The sequence below is a fragment of the Myotis yumanensis genome, unplaced genomic scaffold (assembly GCF_028538775.1).
Source record: "Myotis yumanensis isolate MYYU_CA2020_CCGP unplaced genomic scaffold, mMyoYum1.0.hap1 SCAF_11, whole genome shotgun sequence".
Classification (NCBI taxonomy): Eukaryota; Metazoa; Chordata; class Mammalia; order Chiroptera; family Vespertilionidae; genus Myotis; species Myotis yumanensis.
Window position 1 is genome coordinate 35,213,051 of NW_027223762.1, and position 24,567 is coordinate 35,237,617.

At 42.5% G+C, this 24,567-nt stretch overlaps 1 protein-coding gene across 3 annotated transcripts in view; it reads left to right on the forward strand.

Annotated features, from left to right (window-relative positions):
• Positions 1 to 15,641, forward strand: part of COMMD1 (copper metabolism domain containing 1) — a 171,768-nt gene extending 156,127 nt beyond the window's left edge. For all 3 annotated transcript variants that reach the window (XM_070429310.1, XM_070429309.1, XM_070429308.1), the window contains one exon: positions 15,429 to 15,641. In XM_070429310.1, the coding sequence (XP_070285411.1) occupies positions 15,429 to 15,536 (108 nt within the window). In that variant the 3' untranslated portion in view covers positions 15,537 to 15,641. The remainder of the gene's footprint in view (positions 1 to 15,428) is intronic.
• Positions 15,642 to 24,567: the final 8,926 nt, after the last annotated feature.

Genomic DNA, 24,567 nt, shown 5'->3' on the forward strand with positions numbered 1-24,567 from the left:
TGTTCTACTTTATTATTAGTTATTGTCATTAATCTCTTAACTGTGACTAATTTATAAATTAAACTTCATCATAGGTTAATATGTATAGAAAAAACATATATAGGTTTGGTACTATCTATGGTTTCAGGCTTCCCCTGGGAGCGTTCCTGAATGTATCTCCCATGGATAAGGAGGATTATTGTATGACTTTCTGGAAATTTCCAATAGAGCCATTATGTCCTAAGGAACAGAGGCTAATAGTGATGTTCAGGATACTACATTTTCATTTTCACCTATTTAGATTTAACCTCCACTTAGTAAGTCCCATTTCTAAAACAGTTCATTTCAACCTAAGTATTTCTTGGAGGAAAACTCAGATTTAGGGCCTCTACCCTGTATAAAATGACAGAATTAATGGATGTTCAGTCTTAATGTTCACGTTATAGTATTTTACTCTTCATTGAGGAAGATGAAATAAATGTTACCAGTGGGGTGTCCTCTGCATCCCCACCTGTTACTGGTGGAAGTGGGCTTCTTGGGATGCCCCAGAAATAAAAATTTCCTGAGGTCCCATGGAAGAATGAGGTATTGTGGAAAGCTTTATTGATGAGTTGACATTAAGGACCTTCCCTTCCAAGATCCCATCTCCCTCTGTCCCATCATAATAAAAGTCCCATTTTGTCTTCAGCAGAACTAAGATTAAAGTCACTGCCCAGAGTTTCTGCTCCATATTAAGGTCCAGTCCAGTCCAGCATTGGGCTAGGTTAGCTTGTGTTCCCAGCTGCAGTCCATTGCATGTGACTTCTAGGGCCACAAGACTATGGAGGTGCACAGTGAATGTGGGTCACAGAGCAAGCGAGAAACAGGAGTGCAAAGTGAGAAGGGGGGGGGGGGAGAGAGAGAGAGAGAGAGAGAGAGAGAGGGAGAGAGAGAGATTTTTGTCGAACTCTGGGGATTTTAACTAGGAACTTATCCAGTGAATTTTTCAGGATTTCATGTGCTTGCAGTGGCTCCACCCCCTCTAGACAATTATCTTCTTCCCAGATTAGACTGATAGGCAAGCACCTTCCCTATGTCACCCTGGCTTCACTGCGCACGTGTCCATTTTCCCCTTAATTGGACCCCTTCCCCCAGTGATCTGCAGAGACTAGACCGATGGTTCCCTAGGGAGTGTGAAATTGCAGCTTCCTGGTGAAGTTGCCTAGATGACCATACTTATAACGTCTGGGCTCTCCTTTGCTCCTTTCTTATTAGTATTAGCTAGCTAGTTACGACAGTAACAATGACTATGCGTTAGAATTTTCTTTTTTTTCAGACTACAGATGTAAACCTTAATTGCAGCACAGTTATGAGAACACAATTTTCCATTTGCTTTGCTAGAGACCCCTCCTCACAGTTTGAAATTTGGGACACAGGAATTTTCTGTTTCATTTCATTTATTTATTTATTTATTTATTACCCCCAAGGGAGCATTTGACTTTCATTTGAAATTCTAATTGATAGGGGGGGGGGGGGGGAACAGAAAAAGTGATAGAATATTTGAAATAATAGCCCTAGCTGGTTTGGCTCAAAGGATAGAGCGTTGGCCTGTGGACTCAAGGGTCCTGGGTTCGATTCTGGTCAAGGGCACATGGCAGGGGGCAGCCAATCAATGATTTTCTCTCATCATTGTTGTTTCTATCTCTCTCCTCCCTTCCTCTCTGAAATCAATAAAAATATATTAAAAAAATAATAATAACATAAAAAGACCCAGATGAAATTAGACTCAAAATCTCAAAAGTGAGTTTGTACTTCTTTATTTAGAAGAATTGGTACAGCTAATATAATCCTTTTTTCTAAAAATTGTTTGTTTTGTTAATCCTCATCCGAGGATATTTTTCCATTGATTTTTAGGGAGAGTGGAAGAGAGAGGGAAAGACAGAGAAAAACATCAATGTGAGAGAAACACATTGATTGGTTGCCTCCGACCAGGGCCAGGGCCTGAGGAGCCTGCAACCAAGGTACGTGCCCCTGACCGCAATTGAACCTGGGACCCTTTGATCCACAGGCCAACACTCTATCCACTGAGCCAAACCGACCAGGCCTTTTTTTTGGGGGGGGGGGGGGGGGGGGTTGTTTTAATTTCTGACATAGAGGATTGGTTTAACATAAATAGAATAATTTTATTGATGTATTCTAAAAGAATGTAGAGAATGTTTAAAGATGAAATTCGGCTGAGTAAATTTGAAGGGTTAATTGACTTTAATTAAGTGATTCATGAATCCTGCAGCATCCCATGAGGCCACTAGAAGGGCTCTCTGAGGGTTGTACAAAATAGAAGATTTTTATGGGAAGAAGGATGGGGCTAGGGAGCTATTGACAAAAGAAAAGAAAGGATTATTTTCTGGCAGACATCTTTTGTTTGGGGATAGAGATTTTGGAGGACTTTCATTATGAAGATTGCCTCTTATTTTTATGGAATATAGAACTTTACTGGTTTTTTGACCCAAGAATTCTATACTGGTTGATTAAGATTACATTTCTGGGAGAGGTTGAAGCTGCAATTAAATCAGGTGTTAAGTCATAGGCTTTTATAGGAGTGACACCATTTGGGCCTATGTTTTTTTTCTTCAACAGGAGGATATTATCATATTGAAACAATAGATTGGAAATGCTCTGCATACCAACTCCCTTGTTTTCTTGCTATGGGCAAGGAAATTATGGAAATAAAGTATGAATGGCATTTTAACTATGGACTTCCTGATTTTTCAGTGTTATTGTAGAATATTTTATCTCTCAATTTGACTATAAGAAAATTGCTTGATTTGGGTATTCTCTTCTTTCTTAGGATTGACAGTGATGGCTTGCACCTGAGACCCTGCCCCTGCTTTTAGTTACTCATCATCAGTCCCTGAAACACATTCACATTCTTTAAAAAAATAAAATTTTTTAAAAATTGATTTCAGAGAGGAAGGGAGAGAGGGAGAGAGAGAAACATCAATGATGAGAGAATCATTGATTGGCTGCCTCCTGTATGCCCCCCATTGGGGATTGAACCCATAACCCAGGCATGTGCCCTGACCAAGAATTGAACTGTGACCTTCTGATTCATAGGTTGATGCTCAACCACTAAGCCATGTTGCCTGGGCACGTTCACATTCTTGGTGGCTGTAGTTTGGAGTCTTCTTTGTGTTTGGTACCTTTGTCATACTCTTCCACCCACTGCACTGGCCAGTGTCTCTGCGAGAGCTCTGCAGGAAGGAACGTGCTCACTGTAGCACCTCTGGTATTCTTTCGCTAGCCAGTGGCTGTGTTCTTCTTGGGCTAGTCCATGCAGCAGCAGGATACCTGGAGGCAGTTTCTGATTGGCAATGAAGGACTTCAGCCAGATTGGATTGCTATAGGCACAATGAAATATTTATTTTTCCCTTTGAGAAAGTAAATAGAGATGCTGCTTAACCAACTAATATTTTAATGTTGCTGGTATGCGATACTGTGGTTAAATCAGGAAGGTGTAAAATACATTTTTACCCACTCCCAAAAAACTGCGTTAAGTTGCTTTAGATACATTATCTCATTCATTAAATCTTCTCAGCAACCTTACCAGTTAAATCACTATTTCACAAATTAGGAAACTAAAACCTAGACAGTCTCACAGCTCAAAAGTGGTAGAGTTTTTATTTAGATTTGAACTTAGGTTTGTATGATTTCAAAGCCCGTGTTCACTAATCACTGGGGATAGGAACTAGTGAATAGATTAGGCATGTGCACACACATAGAATCTAATCATGAGGAAACATCAGACAAACCCAAATTGGCATTCTATAAAGTAACTAGCTTGTAAAGTAACTTTGCTATTTTGGGCATTATCAAGAGCTTTCTTTCCCTTTACTCCACCTATTCCTGTTTACACTTGGCTTGGCCAGAGAATAGATGTGGGCTGTAAAGATTTAAACTCACAATTTAATGTATTTATCTTTTTTGTATCCCAAAGTTCTTATGAATGCTGATGTGATTTTTCTCAAGTTGAATAATTTGGTGTTCTTGGGTTAGATAACAAGGTAGAATTAGGAATTCCTTCTGATTATTAATGGAAAGAATCCCCAGTTTAAGCAAAGCATTTTGGTTCTGCGACTATGATGTGGGTTAATGGGAGAAGAGTCTCGTTCAGGAAGTTCCACACATTAGTCTGTAGAACAACAAAGGGAAAGTTTGCTTCCACCTCTCCTGGTGATGGGGAAATTATATATATATATAACTGAATCCTCCCTATCTCTCTCTCCCCCCAACCCCCAACCCACAGAAAGAGAGAAGGAATAAAAGGTCTATCTTGCCTCAGAATAAGAAATTAGTCTCTTTATGATATGCTTCTCTGCCTGGATCACATGCACATATTAACTTAGTTGTGATGCCATCTCATTACACTTAAAGCTGAAAATCTTTCTATGCAACCAGGGTATAATTATTGCCTATCCAGATGTTTATATAGGATACTTTAGGTTGACTTGGGGTAATCATACTATCAGCACTCAGCTTTTCTTTGAGTCTTGTTAAAGTTAACTGAATCCTAGAATAACTTTCACATGTGGGTACTCTGTGACTATGATGATGTTTATGTTACATATGACTATGAATCAGGATTATGAAATGGGTAAGGGCTCAAACTCGAGTGAGACAAGCCTGGGTTTAAAACTGGCTCTGCCACTTACCACCTGTGTGGCCTTACACAAGTTGATCATCCTTCTTCACTTTCGTTATCTGTAAAGTGGGATAAAATTATCCTCACCAACATGAAGTGATGCATGTAAAGTACTTAGAATAATGCTTGGCATCTTTAATGTGTTCAGTAAACCTTTGCCATTGTTAGTTATCATTGCTATTAATACTACCATTATTGTAATTTCTATATCCCTTTGAATTTGTTTATGCCTTCAGATTTGTCACACTTTTCCCACAATCTCTCCTTCTCTTGTCTTCCAGACTGACTTTTTAAAAATTGTGGCATGTCATTTTCCACCGGGGTCTGGAGATGATCCTTGCATCCCCTTCAAACTTTTCTATTCCCTCCACTGCTTCCAAATTCTATTGACTAAATGGTGGCCAAAATAAGAAAGTCTATTTCTTCTTCAGTTAGGACCTGACTACCTGCTCCATCTTTTGCAAATGCCTGAACTTCTAATCTCTAGTTTCTAGATTTTGTGGCCTCTTTTCCTATATAAATTGGATCAGCAGTATATAAAAATCCATTGCATTATCTGACAGTCTTCTTGCCAAATATAGCTAAAAAGATCTGCCTTAGGTCAAATTGAAAAGGGCTGTCACTTTTACAGTTGTTTAAAGGAACTTATCCCTGACTTGGACTCTTTCTAGTTCACAGAGCTGTTTTAAGGATCAAGCGAGGTCATGCATGTGAGTGCTTTAACTATGAAGCACGGGATTAATGTGAGGGATGAGTATTGAATGTGAACAAAGGCTCAGCAACTTAAGTGATACTGGAATTCAATCCCATATAGTAAAGATGCAATCTACTCTCTTCTGCCTCCCCCAGAAGTTTATTGTAAGTTATTTGAGCTAGAGAGGCTAGTGACTAACTTCATGCAATAACTACAAATCCTTTCTCCTTCCCTCATTCCCATATTCTATCACAAAATGGTGTGCCAGACCCTGAGTCAGTCTTCAGGGCTGGATGTTGGGACATAGCATGGCAGCAAGGTGCAATAGAGGCTCTGAGAGTGAGGGTTATGAGAGATTTCTTTTTTAACCATTTTCCAGTCCTTTTCCTGGCAGCTTTTATTATGGTAGCCCCCATAGATTAAATGACATTTCAAAATCAAGTTCAGTGATATGTCTTCTGCCAAATTGGACTGGCATACCTGAGCAATCCTCAGATAGTTTTTGTATATGTCTGTTTTCTTGTTTTTGGACTATTAGAAATTCTTTTCTGTATAATATGAACAGCAAGCCTAGAATCATGTGTGAGATCGTCGTCGTCGTCGTCGTCGTCATCATCATCGTCGTCATCATCATCATCATTTGCAAATACTTACCAAATGCTTGACAGACTATCCTCCAAGCATTGGGGGTTGTATGGACTGAATTGTGTCCTTCGCAAATTCATATATTAAAGTCCCAACCCCTAGTATTACCTCAGAATGTAACTATATTTGAAATTTGTTGGAAACACAACAAAATTAGGCTGCTTTCCCCATAACCTCAGAAAAAAATCATTAAAAATCACCCCCCTCCCCCAAATTAGTGTTTTTTGAATTTGAAAGTCCTACCCTTGGTCATTTCCACCATTGCCCTCTTTACCTATTTGTTTCCTCCAGAGAAGGGCCAAGGGAAATGCTGCTTTCTCACTACACCTATTTCTGCTTAATTATGCTGTCATTATTGACTTGAAAGAAACCACATCAAGAAAGCTGAGAACTGAGAGATGGTGCTGTTGGCAGAGCAAGTTGGTGATCTCTCTTGTTGGAGAAAATCTGCAATCCCAGAATTGGTTTGATTAGTACTGCTTCTGTCTTCCTCCTCTGCCAAGGAGTTTACCATTCATTGCTGCACTCCTGTCTTTTTATTGGATATGCTAAGATGTTTCCTCCATCTTAATCTGTAGATTATCAAGAACCCCTTAGAAAGGGGGTGCTATTGCATACTTTGTTCCTGCCTGACCAATGGTATTGCCTAAACAAGGAACTCTGGATGAGTTTTGCTTTTTCCCCCATTTTCTCTATTTCTGTCATGCAAATATATTTTAGTTTGTTTGTCAAAGTTGTTTGCAAATGAGTTTCCTCTGGAATATACCTCATCAGGAATGAGGAGGGGCCCCAGTTTGAAAATTAGCAACACACTTTTTTTTAAAGCGCTAGAGTTTTGTCATTTGGTTTCTCTAAGATTTAAGTGAAATTTATTCCTCCTTCAGTGTGATTTGCCTTTTCAGCTGTTTAGCATTGTTCCTCTGGTTCTTTGTCCATTTTCACATGGAAACTAGATCTACTCAGCCAAAAGCTAGTATGATTTCCTGTGGATCCAACCAGAGCACCTAAAAATAGTTTTCTACCCAAATATTTTTTTAGCCAAAGTTTTTCAAAATACAGAAATCTTAATAGCTAAACATTAAACCCTGCTGAAAATCGAAAAAGTTGGAAAATGAATTGGAGCACAATGTTTTGAAAAACATAGGAAACAGCCAATTGTTGAGTTTTTTGTGTTTATATAACTTAGCTCCATTTCTTTTCTTTCGTAGGGTGTTTCTAAATACCTTTGTAAATGCTTAACTCCTGGTGTTTATGTAAATCAGCATAAAATCAGGCATTTTTAATTTGTTGCCATTCTACTTTGTTACATGTACTACACTAATTATGTTTGAAACTGTCCAAATTCAGAGGCAGATGTGAATAGTTAGCAGGCGGTAGGTTAAATCAAAGAGCTGGGAATTCTGGTCTTTGCATAATTGGAACTAATCTGTGGGTCTCTCTCTCTCTCTCTTTTTTTCTCTCCTAGTGTTAAAATGAAGATTGATGGTCCTCTACCTTTCATTATCCACTGGCCTGTAATGGGGATCAGAGTATATATCAGGTTGTTTTGAAATCTTGGGCGGGGGGAGAGGAGAATAATGATGGTCTTGGTTTAGCAGTACATCATTCATTCCACAAAAGAACCACTCATTCTTGCAAAATCAAACTATTTTCTCCCTTTCAGAAACAAGTCAGGGTTGCTTGGGCCAAAATTCATATTCCTTTTAACCACACATTGGCAGTACAGGCATGTATATTTTTCTTCTAAGTCATGGCTCTAGCTTTTTTTCCAGCTAAGAAACCTAAACCAAAAGAATCTCAGGGTCCTGTTCTTGGCATACTCTTACTTTCTGTCTTAGAAATTCAAACAACTTTGAGTGGACCGTGTTCTTTAACCTTATTGCCTTGTTGGCTCACAGGCCCTAAGTCTGCAGATAAAAATGAAAGCACAGCAGCAGAAGAGTATGTTTGTGTGTGTGTGTAAATTCAACCTTTGGTTTTCATTGAAATTATCTTGCTAATGCTCCCTTTGTAAGATTCCCTAGGTTTTCCTGGTGCCTGGCAATTTCTTTGATCAGGTGATTTGAAAGGCATGGAGAGTATGGGTCAGGGATCTGAGTTACTTAATATACTTCGCCTGTGGATCTGTGCATCTGATATGGGTTATGGGGTCAGGGAAAGGGTTTGCCTTTGGTACTTTCCTAGTTCTTTTATATTTTTGTCCCACTTATACCTCTTATGGTAGTACCATGTATTTTAAGGCAGGCTACTTGGGTTCATTCTTCCTGGAAGAAAATAAGTCTCCTGATTTAAATAACAGAAAGGTGTTAATAACTTTTTGTAATACTTCTCCTGAGAGTATTTATGTTTTAAAGATGTCTAGGTTGAGAACAGTAGTCCTTGTTACTAAAGGAAAAGAAATATTTGGAATAAGAAGTCCTTTTTTTTAAATCCTCACCTGAAGATATTTTTCCATTGATGTTTAGAGAGAGTGGAAGGGAGGGAGGCGGGGGGGAGAGAGAGAGAAACATTGATGTGAGAGAGACACATCGATTGGCTGCCTCCCGCACACCCCTCCACCCCCACCAGGGCCGGGGATCAAGCCTGCAACCGAGATAAGTGCTCTTGACTGCGAATCAAATCCAAGACCCGTCGGTCTGAGTGACGGCAGTCTAACCACTGAGCAAACCATCTAGGGCCTGGGCATTGCCTTTTCATTTATTAGAGTGAATTCTCTTAGTCCCAATTGTTCTTAGAACATTATGGACACCTATTGAGTTTTGGGGTGAGTCCTTTTAATTGACTTGCTTAATCACCAGTGGGATAATTTGCTTTGTGATTTACAGTACATTTTTTTCCCTGTTAAAAAATTGGATTACCCTGCACTTTACACAGTAGATGTATGACTTGTCAGCTATTATATTTGAAATGAGGATTTCCTTAGGATAAAAATGGCCTAGTAAGGACCATTGGTTATAATATGTATTGTTAATAATTTTTGTTGAAAGATTTTTAAAAAGATTATAAATCATAAGTTTTCTTTTTTGAAATATTGTTTTAAATTAAAATTTTTTTTATTGATTTCAGAGAGGAAGAAGGAGAGAGAGAGAGATAGAAATGTCAATGATGAGAATAATTGATCGGCTGCCTTCTGCATGTCCCACACTGGGGATCAAGCCCTGACTGGAATCGAACTTTGACCTCCTGATTCATAAGTTGATGCTCAACTACTGAGTCAAACCAGTCAGATGAAGTATTGTTTTAAACTACAGCTAACCTATCCATTGTTCTAGATATTGGATATAAGAACAGGTTATCCTTAGAGATGAGACCATGTTTTTGGTATCAAGATCTTTGATGCAAATGTTTCAATGAAATCTCATCTTCCACAGTTGTTACTGCTATTGTTGAAGTAGTGATTGTTGCCAGAAAGTAAAGTGAGAAATGAAGAAACACTACCCCCACATAGCAAATATTGGAAATGGTATGGGAGAAGGAGTTGGCGGTTGGGGCGTAAATATCCTGACCTTTCTCTCTTCTTGCCTGAACCCAACTATAAGCCAGAAAACAAGGGGGTGACACAATCTTAGAGAACAGCTTCACAGGGAATAGAACAAAGCAGAGAAGGGTGGAGAATAGATATGAAAGGACAAGTGGAGAGTAATCAGCACAGTTTTCAGGGAACTATAAAATTTTAATTTTGGGCAAATCGTTCCTTAGGAAGGAACTTGGAAGATCCTCTGCCACAGAGAAGCTGTTTTGAGGTCTCCTGAAGGAGTCAGGGAACAGTATCAATGATAATTCTGAGAAAACCACAGGAAATATGAGTGGTGAGCACAGGTTTACTTCTGAAGATGTTTGGAACGTCTATGGTGGGCAATGTTCAAAGCTATTGGGTATCTTATTTGTTATATAATTGATGTTTGGGAAGCCATTGCCAGTTTTGTTTGACCTTTGCTGCATGTTCTTGTTCTCTCTCCAGTTGTTAAACACAGAAGACAGAGTGGCAGAGCTGCAGTGGCAGAGGGTTAATTTAGGTTTATGAAGTGACAGCCCAAACAGGGGGATAGGCCTTATGCTAAAGTTTTTCTCAGCCAAGAGTCTATCAATAAATAAAACAGGCAGGATAGTAAGCAGCTAGGAAAATTCCTTGGGAAGTGGAATGAGGAAACTGAGACAGATAGCTGATTCAGACTGGCCCCAGCCTTACACGCTGACTCACCTGCCTCCTTCTCCCTTGCTCAACCACTCCCCTAAGCATTAAGTCCTCAGGACCATGAGGTTCTGATCAGCATTAGATAATCTTAGGAACAAAGCTTTGGGTCTGTAAACCACAGAGACAGAATTTTGGTCAAACTAGAGATATCTAGTCCTCAGTTGTGTCTCAGCTCCAGGCCTAGAAAAGCAGCAAAATCAGATGAAGCAATGCCTATGGCTGACATCAGGATTGGATGCAATGACTAATGACCCCTACCCTAGCGCCAATCAATCAGTAGAGACTGTGGGGATCCTATATGTTCATTTTGATGTATCATCATATTAAAGACACACCTGATAAGCTGATGAATATCCTGTTGAGATCCTCCCCTGAGACCTCCCTAAAATTCCTGCCTTTCTCTCTCTCTCTCTCTCTCTCTCTCTCTCTCTCGCTCTCTCACCCTCATCTCTTGAACACCTGTGTCTAAACCTCTCTACTCCCTGCCCCTTCTTTCAGGTGTGGGTCTTTGCTTTCTTTCTCCTAAGCTCCAAGGGCCCTTCTTTTGCCACTGTAACTTGTTCCCCGAGTCACACAGACCATCTGGATCACTTTTTCTGCCTCTGACTTTCTTTCTAAAAGGCCAAGGCAGCTTTCTGAGCAGCCCACTCTTTTCTTCTCTTCAAGTGTGCTTTTGCTTTGCTTGCTAAATAAACTTCACACACTAGAGTTCTTGGCTCTGAATTCTTTCTTTGTTGAACCCAAGAACCAAGAGCCACGTTCCCAGTAACAAAAGAAAAACTAGGAATAAGCCTTATGAAGTCTGGTCTACCTGAGTCAGTATCAGTTTAGCAGGATCCTAAGGCACCTGTTTTCACTCTCACCCTCCATCCCCCAACTTTAGAATTTTAAGGAAGCTACAGCATGTTAGAAATTGCCAAAGTTGTATTATAATGCTAAATATGGCCAATAAATTGGGAATAAAGCTTTGTGAAAATTTTGCATGGAAAATAATAAGGATATAGAGCATAGGTTATAGGATTTCTATTTTGTTTTATGTTGAATTTATTCTGAATAATTCTACTCAATAATTCTATTTAATAAATTGTAGTCATTTTTTATTTTCTATTTTTTTTTTTTTTTAGCATTTTATCACTATAGTATTGTTTAACAAAGAACGCTTATGGGCCCAGATAAAGAAGTCATCTAAATGGACATCCTACACAAAGAGGTTACTTAGTGTGTAGAAGGGGAAAACCAAACACTTGCTTAATTATTATTATACTAGAGGCCCAGTGTGTGATATCGCGTGAGACCCAGACTGACTCCCGAGGCGCTAGGCGGGACGTGGGACCCAGAGTCAAGTCCCCACCTACCCGAATGCGCCGTGCCTCGCATGCAGCCCTGCCCACCTGCGGGCGCTTCGCTGCACACGCAGCCTCCTGGTGACCAGTCTTTGGTTGGTCTGCGCTATGGAGTCACGGCCACAGGCCTTTTATTAGTATAGATAAATGAATAATCAGTTATATTCTTTGACCCTGATAGGAAATGAGTTTCAGCTAAAACATTAAAGACTTAGGCTTCACAAGTAAGAGTTTCCTTGTTAGAATGTTAGAGTGGTTACCTGGGAAAGGAGTTCCTTAGGAACCTGTGAAATGTCCTTGTCTGGAAGTCATTAAAGCTAGTTTGATTTTTGTTGTTGTTGTTGGTTTGGGTAGGTTGGCCTCTCAAGGATCGCCTCTTAGAATTTTATAGTTTTTGCACTTGGAGAGACTATTTGAATATTTTGCCTTTGCTTTCTCTTCTAATTTAAAATAATTATTTAAAAACTTGTGTTTAATACAATGCCATATTCTCCATGATCACAAAATACATAGTCTTACTAATGATGTGCTTGCTTATTCATCTGCTAACCACTTTCTGACTTTACCCCGTGCTGTATCTAAACTCTCCTGAAAAGAAACAATTCTAACTCTTTACTCAGATATTTAAATACCAGAATTTAGTCTTGTTATCTCTCATTATTATGATCAGTTAGGTCCAGATCAGAGTGGAGGACTTTGGAAAAAAAAAAAAAAAGTTGTTTCAGATTGCTTTTACTTTCTGCCTCAGGCTTAATAAACATTACCTGCATTTCTAAAGATATTTTTCAAGTGCATTTGATGTACTTTTGGTAGCGTACTCCAGTCAAATGTGAAATTTGAAAAAAGACCCATATGTTAAGCCCCAGGTTAAAGGCTCTTGAATTCCTGATAAGATATTGATAGCATAACTAGATGAAGCTAGGCATTGATAATACAATTTCAGGTTAGTTGTTTCTTTGAGTCATGTAGGGTTATATGTCTTTCTAAGACTTTAGGGTTCATTGTTTCAAGGGGTGAGAGGTGAAGGTTGGGAGAGGATAGAAAATATTTATTTTACTATTTTTATTTTTATTTTATTTTATTTTTTTTAAAATATATTTTATTGATTTTTTACAGAGAGGAAGGGAGAGAGATAGAAAGTCAGAAACATCGATGAGAGAGAAACATCGATCAGCTGCCTCCTGCACATCTCCCACTGGGGATGTGCCCGCAACCCAGGTACATGCCCTTGACCGGAATCGAACCTGAGACCCTTCAGTCCGCAGGCCGATGCTCTATCCACTGAGCCAAACCGGCTTCGGCTATTTTACTATTTTTAAAAAAATATTTTTATTGATTTCAGAGAGGAAAGGAGAAGAGAGAGATAGAAACAACAGGGATAAGAGAAAATCATTGATCGGCTGCCTCCTGCACACACTACACTGGGGATTGAGCCCGAAACCCGGACATGTGCCCTGACAGGGAGTCAAACTGTGACCTCTTGGTTCATAGGTTCACACTCAACCACCGAGTCACACTGACTTTTGACTTTTCTTTATCTAGCCTGCTGTTTCTCTTCAGTATTTGATTTCCTTTAAAAATAAACTGAGCATGGCTCATTGGTTGAGTATTGACCTATGAACCAGGAGGTCATGGTTCGATTCCCTGTCAGGGCACATGCCCAGGTTGTGGATTCGATCCCCAGTGTGGGGTTTGCAGGAGGCAGCTGATCAATGATTCTCTCTCACCACTGATGTTTCTCTCTCTCTTTTCCTCTCCCTTCCTCTCTGAAATCAATAAAAATATATTAAAATAAATAAGCTGAGTTTCAATAATACTTAAGAGGGTTAATAAAAAATAATGTGAATACTAAAACCTACAACAAATTAATGACCCTGATCAGAAAAGATCCTAGCTATTAATAAACTTTGCTTACATATTCCTGTCTCTATGATCATTGTCCTTGATAATCTCTTCCCACATAAATGGAAAACCAGGTGATTTATCATTGTAACGAACTTTCTCTGAGGTGAAACAGGGAATGCATCATCTTTTCTGCCAGTTTCCTAAATATGTATGTTAGACTCTGCTAGTTATTAGTTTCTAGACCATTGGTTCAAAAGCCAGATGTTAAAAAATGTTTTAAAGTCAACTAAAGATCTCAGTAAAACTGAATGAAGAATAAGAGGCTTTCAAATCTGAGGCCTTTTCTTAATGTAGCCAGCTGAACAGCTTAATTTGCTATAAATTTGCTCCTCCTGAAGCTCAAACACAGCTGGCTTCCTTCTTTATTTTATTTTATTTTTTAGTATATTTTATTGATTTTTTTACTGAGAGGAAGGGAGAGGGATAGAGAGTTAGAAACATCGATGAGAGAGAAACATCAATCAGCTGCTTCCTGCACACCTCCTACTGGGGATGTGCCCGCAACCAAGGTACATGCCCTTGGACCAGAATCAAACCCGGGACCCTTCAGTCCACAGGCCGACGCTCTATTCACTGAGCCAAACCATTAGGGCTTCCTTCTTTTTTAAAAAATTGGTTTTTGCTTTCAACTAAATGAAAACCTGGTAGTTTCTAAGCTCACATATGAGACTATACCCCTCTCCTATTCAAATACATGTTTGAGGAGAAAGTTCCCTTTTGTCAGGGAAAGCTACCTTCCCTTCCTTTGGGAGACTTTCATCTGAGAGGCCTCTTATTTTCCTCTGCATTCATTTTTCCTGGGGGATTGTTCAATGCCATCAGTATAGACTCAGCACAGCAGCTTAGCAGCAGCGAAGGTACTTTTTCAAAATCAACTGCTGAAGGTTCTTCTAGCTGATGACAGAATGACTCCTTCCTTCTGAAGGGGCTGTGGCCTTCTTTTACCTGCCATTTTGGGAAATGCCATAGTATTTACAGAGGAAAATGTAGAGAAGATCACTGATCTGTGGTTCTGCCATCAACTGAGAGACAGACAATAGGCATGTCATTTAATATGCCTGGGGCTTCAATTTCATTATCTAAACAATAAGACAGTTGGGTTATATGATTCTAATAATTCATACTGCTTTAAAATTACATGACTATTGTTCTTAAGAGTCTTGAACATAGTTACTCTTGGATATATAATTTGCCCTTGTCTCTCAAGACAGTGCAAACCTAGGATTTGTTTAGTGCTCATGAAATTTCTGTCACCATACTTCAGAGGCCTTTGTCTTTGATGTCTACCTAATCTAGGGTTGATTGACTGATCCTACCAGTGATGAAAGGAAATGTGTTTGAGGGAAATCTGGGGAGAGCCAGCTTGCAACAAGTAGAAAAGCCCTAGAAATATTTACAGCTGTTTCAAGATCTGGTTATCTTTCAATGATCTGATTGATGTTTCCCAAGCAACTTGGTCACCACTTGTCACAATTTCTAGTACAACCACTAGATCCAAATTAGCCTTAGTCCCAGGGTAACACAGCCAATCCAAATCCTCCTTTTATTTTATACTCCAGGTGCTGTGGAGACAGCATGGACTTTGGAGTTGACAATCTGATTCTGCCTTTTTCTGGTTTTGTGATGCAGGTTAACCTCTCTGTGCCCCAGGGTCATCTATAAAATAGCAATATTTAGTACTTACCTTAAAAATTATTAAGGGATCAAGTATGATGACAGATGAGAAGAGCTTCTCACACACCTCCTAATGAGAACATCTGACATTTGAATACCTCTTTACCACTTATGAAACACCTCAGAAAAGTAGTTTGATTTAGGGCATTGTGCTGGATTTGCTGTGCTGGGTAAAATATCATTTAGGGATATAGAGGCTTGAGCCAGGCTTGCTGGGTAAGGGTCCCAGGCCTTTGGAGTTGGGTCACACCAGATCCAGAGCCTTGGCTATCTTGAGAATCTCTTGTAGCTAAAACACCCTTTTATGTTTTCCAGGAATCTGAATTTCTGTGTTTGGAATTTGATGAGGCCGAGGTCAACCAAGTTCTGAAGAAGCTCTCAGAGGTAGAAGAAAGTATCAGCACACTGATGCAGCCAGCCTAGCTGAAAATGGACTTGTTGAAGCAAAGGTGTTCATGACCTGTTTTTTTTTTGTTTGTTTGTTTTTTAATATTATTCACCCATTAGTATTAAATCCTCAAATTCAAATTTGCCTGCCTCTGCTTGCTGGGACTTATTTTTTCCATTTACTCTTGTAGTTGTTCTACTGCAAAGGCTCTTATACTTCAGCATGTAGAGGCACTTGTAACAGCATTTTTTTAAAAAAAGGAGGTGTCTCGAACCCTATCCCCAGAGACTTGGATTCAGGTTGGCTGGGGTCAACTTTAGAAACCCATATTATGGTGGTTTGTTCCTGAGTAAGATTTTAGGAATATATACATGATAAATTATACAAGAATTAGAAAACATTTTATACAAACAAATACAAGGCTGACTAAATACTGTGTATCTTGAGCTGAGGCCCAAGAGATTTGCTGACCCTTGATAATAAAACCAGAGATGCTTCTGGAACTGATTCAGGTATTTGAATTAGTTCTACCCAAATCTGGGGGATCTGATTTGCTCTGAGCTACTGAGGAACATGGGATTCTTTAGAACCTAGAAATAAACTGATCTTATCACAAAGGGACTCCTTCACCCTCAAGTCAGGACTGTGGGAAGAGAAAAATGTCACTGGAGGTAATGTGAGGTTCTTTACCTCAGAAAATTTTACTTGAGTCATCAACTAAAACCTCTTCAAGAAAATATCTTCAGCCCAGCTGATGTGGCTCAGTGGTTGAGCATCGGCCCATGTACCAAGAGGTCACTGGTTTGATTCCCAGTCAGGACACATGCCCGGGTTGTGGGCTCATTCCCCAGTAGGAGGCATGCAGGAGGCAGCCAATCAGTGTTCCTCTCTCAGTGATGATGCTTTTATCCCCTCTCCCTTCTTTCTCTAAAATCAATAAAAACATATTTTAAAAAAAGAAAGGAAATGTCTTTTAAAAAACTAGATCCTAGTAGAGAAGTTGTACAAAACACCAAGGTCATTCTAAGAGGAGGAAGCTGTCATCCAGTATATGAAAGCCATGGTCACTGTTGAACAGGTTTTGTAACCTGATATTGATAAACTTTAGGAACTCAGTTGCCTTTGGGATATAATGTGTTAAAAAAAAGTGTAGTTCTCTTGGTCTGTGGTTACATCATATATCAGTTCTAATGAGTTTATTCCAGGGCAGGAATAAGTCCTCTTCTGTTAAGCATTTTCTCCTAAATCAATTTGGAGACGTTTTTAGGAGTTCTTCCCAACACCCATGCTGAAAATACTGGCTTCCTCCCTGATTAAAACCATCCCAGCAGTTAGCAAACAATAACCAGAAGGTTTTAAATGTAACCCCTGTGGACTCTTCAGAAAACATCTTGAAATAGTAGGGTAATGTGGTTTGGCCAACGAACTATTAAAACTTGCTCTCTGTTCCCAGGGCTACCGTCATGTGATCCAGAAGAATTAGATAATGTCTCCTGCTATAAAATGAAGGTCAACAATATTTCACTAGATAATGAGATTCCAGATGTCTTTGGAAGGAAGAACTGTAGCTACCACATTAGTATTAACTTACATTCCAATGAAAGTTTGTGGAAGCCTAAAGGACCAGTCCATGGACCCACAGGGAGAGCTCTGTGTAGATCATCCTATGAAAGCAGCACCCACAGTGGTGGGCATAAGCTTCTTTATTATGTCCCCCAACCACACCTAGGTCGTTGGGGAAACTATTCACATACACTGAGTTGTTCACCATCATTATCATAAAAGAAACTGGTTGTTGAGGTTAACACTAAGCATTTTTTAATGCAAGTGGCTTTGGACAGGGTGTATTTGCCTATGTTTTATACTTACCAGTGATTGTTTTAGTTCTGATTACTGAAGGCATATATGTTTATTAGTCTACTAGAGGCCCGATGCACGAAATTCATGTAAAGGGCTTGGCCCTCGCAGCCCTGGCTTCGTCTGGCTTCATCCAGCTTCATCTGGAAAGTCATCTGGAAGGACTTCTGGAAGGACGTCCAGTCTAATTAGCATATTACCCTTTTATTATTATAGACTAGAGGCCCGGTGCACAAAAATTTGTGCACTTGGTGGGGGGGAGGGGGGAGGGGGGTCCCCCAGCCCGGCCTGTGTACTCTCTCGCAGTCTGGGACCCCTCAGGAGATACCTCAGGAGATAATGACCTGCGGGCTTAGGCCTGCTCCCAGGTGGCAGAGGGCACGCCCAATCCCTAGGTGCAGCCCCTGGTCAGGCTCAGAGCAGGGCCGATTGGGGAGTTGGGGCGCCGCCCCCTGTCATGCACAGAGCAGGGCGGATCGGGAGGTTGCGATGCCACCCTCAGTCACGCTCAGGGTAGGGCCGATTGGGGGGTTGGGTCACCGCCCCCTGTCACACTCAAGGCAGGGTTGATGGGGAGGTTGCGGCGCCACCCCCGTCACGCACAGAGCAGGGCCCATCAGGGGTTGAGGAGCTCCCCCGTCATGCACAGAGCAGGGCCGATCAGGGGGTTGAGGAGCTCCCCCCTCTCACTCAGAGTAGGGCCCATAGGGGAGTTGGGGCACCGCCCCCTGTCACACACAGAGCAGGGCGGATCAGGGGGTTGGGGCGCTGCACCCTGTCACACTTAGGGCAGGGCCAATGGGGAGGTTATGGCTCTACCCGTTACACACAGAGCAAGGCCCGTGGAGGGGGGTTGGGGCGCCACCCTCTATCACCCACAGAGCAGGGCCGATCAGGGGGTTGGGCGCCGCCACTGTCACACTCAGGGCAAGGCCGATGGAGAGGTTATGGCTCTACCCTGTCACACACAGAGCAGGGCCCGTTGGGGGCGGGGGGGGGGGGGGGTTGGGGCGCCACACCCTGTCACACACAGAGCAGGGCCGATCGGGGGTTGGGGCACCACACCCTGTCACACACAGAGCCGCAGGGCGATCAGGGGGTTTGGGCGCTGCCCCCTGTCACGCTGATCCCGGTGCCAGGAGGCATATTACCCTTTTACTATATAGAATAGAGGCCTGGTGCATGGGTGGGGGCTGGCTGGTTTGCCCTGAAGGGTGTCCTGGATCAGGGTGGGGGTCCCCACTGGGGTGCCTGGCCAGTCTGGCTGAGGGGCTGAGGGCCGTTTTCCGGCTGGCGGGTGACTGAAGCTCCCAACTGCTCCTTTTTTTCTTTTTCTTTTTTTTAGTCTGGGCCAGCTTTAGCTCTGAGGCCTCGCTGCTGAAAGCAGGTTTCTGGCCTTTACCTTCTGTATTTGATACAATGTTGCAGTCAGGCTGGCTGAAGCCCGGCTGACTGAAAGCCGGTTTCTAGGGTTTTGTTTAGCTTCTATATTTGCAACATAGTTGCTTAGAGTTGCAGCTGAGAGGCTGGCAAGTCAGGCGGGGAACGCTGGAGTCTGCCATCACTGGAGCAAGCAAGCCTCCCTGTTCGCTTCAGTGCATGGTTGCCGGCCGCCATCTTGGCTGACAGTTAATTTGCATAAGGATATGCTGATTAGCCAATGGGAAGGGTAGCGGTCGTTATGCTAATTACCATGTTTCTCTTTTATTAGTGTAGATTGTGAAAATACAGAACATACTAAGAACAGTTAAATGACTCATCATCCTAATCTAGAGAGATAATAGAAAGAAGGCTAGAACTGGGAGAAGAGTTGATGTTCTCTGAATGAATTCCTGGAAGTGGAGCCGACTGTTTTTAAGACTTTAGTAAATGCTGGCAGATTCTTTACAGAAAAGTTATATCAGTTTATATCCCCTCTAAGAAAGTATGAGAATAAAATACTCTTCTTGCCTAATTGGATATTATTTGTTTTTGTATTTTCTGGGACTAGTTTTTGTAAATTTTTGCAAGGGACACATACTTAAACCAGGACATCTCTCTGGGGAAAGGACCAGGGAAGGAGAAAACTGGCATAAGGGTCCCAGCAGACCCCACCAAGTTTCCTACCTCTGTAATCCTAGGTTAAAACCACTTTATTTTGAGTTCAGGAAATATGGGGCAAAGTAAAAATAATCCTCAGCCTGAATTAGGCCTTGTGGAAATTGTCCTTGCTTAGCAAAAAGCACTCTAACTACTTATCTGTTTAGAAACAGTCCAGGCAAAAGCCAAGAGTTGCTTTCAGAAAAAAGTCAGACAGAAACTCCAGACTTCAGTAGTTTCACGTTGTTAAGAAGCGAAGGATTGGCCTGATCCTCAGTGCTGGCTTTCCTTGGGAGCTCTGGTTCTTATCAACTCATCAGTGAAGGCTTAAATTCCACCATTTTATCCTCCCCTTTCCTTTATATAATTCTCTCTTCCCCCGGTCTTATTTCAATGATGATTCAAAAAGAATGACAGCATTTTAAAATTTAGTTTAAGTTATTCTGCCCTAAATGCAAGAAGGATGAAAAGCCAAGGATGACATTGAGTACCTGGAATCTAAAGACCTGCCATTAGCTATTAGTTACTGAAGTTCTTTTTTTAGACCTGAGTGAAACTTTGGAATACAGAATATAAATAGAAATTAAATGAAAATAAATGTTAAACAGAATGTTAGAAAGTATTTGGGGGGCGGGGGGGGAGTGCACAATAAATATCTAGACCAGTAAAGGGACAAGAATATAGAAGGAAGCCTTCTAGAATCAGCTCAGAAATGAGTGGATGTTTTCCTAAAAGAACAGGATGTTGGAAGGATGGGCCTTTGTGGGACAATTGCTACCTTATGATTCTTAGCTGCCCAACTTTCTAATCAAGGTTTTCAAATGTTTTAGATGGTGAATTATTCAGCAGAAGAGAAAACTCAAATAGAACATAATTAGCTTAATTCGAGTTGCAAAGTATATAGTTTTTACCTCAAAATTTGAGAAATAGCAATTTTTATCTAAATGTAGTGAATTCTCCCTTGTCTGGGATTGGCCATAATTGTCTCTTATAGCATCACAACTCTATGCTGGACTGAGCTAGCCTTTGTTACAAAGGAACCTGCCTATGCCTCCTTCTTGTCAGATAATGGTACCAAGTGACATAAGTTACAAGTTCACTACATATCCTACCAGAATAAAACACTAAACCTATACATGAGCAGGTAGCAAAATATGGGTATTTATATCATATACTCACCAAGGACTATAATTAGGCCTTTTGTTTCTTTTTTTTTGTTTTTTTTTTTTTTTACCTGTTCTCAGCTAGTTTGGTTTGCTACTGGTGTTGGGTTTAAAGTTTTGTTGATTCACAGGATGCAGGCTGGGAGAAATGAAAAGGGGGATAATAAGGATTTGATAGCATAACTAGAATAAGAGATTAAACTGTTAGTTTAAAAGAAATTTAGATTGAAAGGTGGAAGTAGTTAAAATCTTTAATGCTGTTATACTCTTTTTATGTTAAAAATAAAAATAAATTTGGGGACTTCATATGATTCGTATTCTGGATATTTTTAGAACCATGATAAAGATTTGGCACTGATCTCAGAATGATTGATTTTCAGGCTTTGGTAGAAGCTATTTTATTGTTTTGTGAAAATGAAGAAACATCTGGACAGACAGGGCAGAGGACTTGCACTAGGCCATGGTCAGAAAGAGACGTCAGGGAACCGTCTTCCAGCTCCATGTTCTACCTGCCAGATCCCCCAAAAGAATAATGCGTGCTTGTAAAAAATATCTGTGTCCTTGCTCATTGTGTTTAGATGATGGCAGTTCCTACAGTGATGATTTTGTATGCATATGTGACCTTGTGGGACTTGCAATCTGCATTCATGTAAACCTGTCTCAGTGCAGAGGTTGCTGATACTTTTAGTAAAGTCTGATGCTGTTCCCGATGGCCTTGGCCTCACTGTCCATCTCTGGGTGCCATGTGCAAGATGACTGCTGTCATACAGGGCTTCCTGGCCATCCACAGTACCCAAGTAGGCAGCAGTTTATCATGATCCTACCTGGACAACCACTACCCAAGCTTGCTAAATATAGCATCACTCTTACCAATTAATTCATTGTAACAATGTTTCTAGTAAAGTCTGTAACAGCTACTTCCTCACTATTATGGTTTTCTCCACATGGTCTACCTACAATGCTATAATACAGAGATAAGAAATTTTTTTTACATTTTAATTATAAAGGTAATACATACTCATTAAAATTATTAATAATTCTTTAATTGTTAAATCAGTACAGAACAGTATGGAGCAAAAATGAGTCTCCCTTATCTTCTGCTTAAAAAATAACAACAAATGGTTGCTGTTAACAGTTTGGTATGTTTCCTTCCAGACACTTTCTATGCATACAGAAATGCGCGTGTGTGTGTATGTGTATTTAAACGTGTATGTGTGTGCATATATATTTATATAGTTATATGTTCAGGTATATCTTCAAAGTATCATGGTAGTGGTTCTTAACTTTTGTATGACACTTTATGTCTTAAAGAATCCAGTAAAATGCCGGGACCGGTTTGGCTCAGTGGATAGAGCGTCGGCCTGCAGACTGAAAGGTCCTAGGTTCGATTCCGGTCAAGGGCATGTACCTGGGTTGCGGGCACATCCCCAGTAGGAGATGTGCAGGAGGCAGCTGGTCGATGTTTCTCTCTCATCGATGTTTCTGGCTCTCTGTCTCTCTCCCTTCCTCTCTGTGAAAAATCAATAAAATATATTTAAAAAAAAAATAAAAAGAATCCAGTAAAAGCTTGGATTCTGTTTCCCCCCAAAACACACACACACACACACACACACACACACACACAAACACACTCACTGAATTTTTCACTGTGTCAGGAGTTTCTAGAATTCCCAGACAGCATTCTGTGACCACCTCTTCCTGCTCCTTATAGAACCAGGGGCAACCTAGGAAATAGCAACACTTTATTTTTTATTTTTTAAAATATATTTTATTGATTTTTTTTTTTTATATTTAAATAATTTTTATTTCTTAAAGTATTACAAAGAGTATTACATATGTCTCCTTTTTTCCCCCCCTTGACATTCCCCCGGCCCCTACCCCCCCGCCCCCCCCCCCTGCCCCGTGTCTTGTGTCCATTGGTTAATCCTATATGCATGCATACAAGTCCTTCAGTTGGTCTCTTAATCCCCCCCCCCCCCCCAACCCTCCCCAGGCTTCCCACTGTAGTTTAACATTCTGTTCAATGTTGCTCTGCTTCTGTATCTACCCCTGTTCATCAGTCCATACTGGTCCCCTTTATTTGTCCCAACCTCACTGGAGTAGTCTCAACCTCACCAGGGCCGTCTGAGCCTCACCAGGGCCGTTTCAACCTCACCGGGGCCGTCCCTACCTCACGGGGGCCGTTTCAACCTCACCGGGGTTGTCCCTACCACACCGGGGCTGTTTCAACCTGACCGGGGTTGTCCCTACCACACCGGGGCCGTTTCGACCTGACCAGGGTCGTCCCTACCTCACAGGGGCCGTTTCAACCTCACCGGGGTCGTCCCTACCTCACGGGGGCCGTTTCAACCTCACCGGGGTTGTCCCTACCACACCGGGGCCGTTTCGACCTGACTGGGGTCGTCCCGACCTCACGGGGGCCGTTTCAACCTGACCAGGGTTGTCCCTACCACACCGGGGCCGTTTCGACCTGACCAGGGTCATCCCTACCTCACGGGGGCCGTTTCAACCTCACCGGGGTCGTCCCTACCTCACGGGGGCCGTTTCAACCTGACCGGGGTCGTCCCTACCACACCGGGGCCGTTTCGACCTGACCAGGGTCGTCCCTACCTCACGGGGGCCATTTCAACCTCACCGGGGTCGTCCCTACCACACTGGGGCTGTTTCAACCTGACCTGGGTTGTCCCTACCACACCGGGGCCGTTTCGACCTGACCAGGGTCGTCCCTACCTCACGGGGGCCATTTCAACCTCACCGGGGTCGTCCCTACCACACCGGGGCCGTTTCGACCTGACCAGGGTCGTCCCTACCTCACGGGGGCCGTTTCAACCTCACCAGGGTCGTCCCTACCTCACGGGGGCCGTTTCAACCTCACCGGGGTTGTCCCTGCCACACCGGGGCTGTTTCAACCTGACCGGGGTTGTCCCTACCACACCGGGGCCGTTTCGACCTGACTGGGGTCGTCCCGACCTCACGGGGGCCGTTTCAACCTGACCGGGGTTGTCCCTACCACACCGGGGCCGTTTCGACCTGACCAGGGTCATCCCTACCTCACGGGGGCCGTTTCAACCTCACCGGGGTCGTCCCTACCTCACGGGGGCCGTTTCAACCTGACCGGGGTCGTCCCTACCACACCGGGGCCGTTTCGACCTGACCAGGGTCGTCCCTACCTCACGGGGGCCGTTTCAACCTCACCGGGGTCGTCCCTACCACACTGGGGCTGTTTCAACCTGACTGGGGTTGTCCCTACCACACCGGGGCCGTTTCGACCTGACCAGGGTCATCCCTACCTCACGGGGGCCGTTTCAACCTCACCGGGGTCGTCCCTACCACACTGGGGCTGTTTCAACCTGACTGGGGTTGTCCCTACCACACCGGGGCCGTTTCGACCTGACCGGGGTCGTCCCTACCTCACGGGGGCCGTTTCAACCTCACCGGGGTCGTCCCTACCTCACGGGGGCCGTTTGAACCTGACCGGGGTTGTCCCTACCACACCGGGGCCGTTTCGACCTGACCAGGGTCGTCCCTACCTCACGGGGGCCGTTTCAACCTCACCGGGGTTGTCCCTACCACACTGGGGCTGTTTCAACCTGACCGGGGTTGTCCCTACCACACCGGGGCCGTTTCGACCTGACCAGGGTCGTCCCTACCTCACGGGGGCCATTTCAACCTCACCGGGGTCGTCCCTACCACACCGGGGCCGTTTCGACCTGACCAGGGTCGTCCGTACCTCACGGGGGCCGTTTCGACCTCACCGGTGTCGTCCCTACCTCACGGGGGCCGTTTCAACCTCACCGGGGCCGTTTCAATCTCACCGGGGTCGTCCCTACCTCTCGGGGGCCGTTTCAACCTGACCGGGGTTGTCCCTACCACACCGGGGCCGTTTCGACCTGACCGGGGTCGTCCCTACCACACCGGGATTGTTTCAACCTCACCGGGGCCATCCCAGCCTTACCGGGGAAACAGG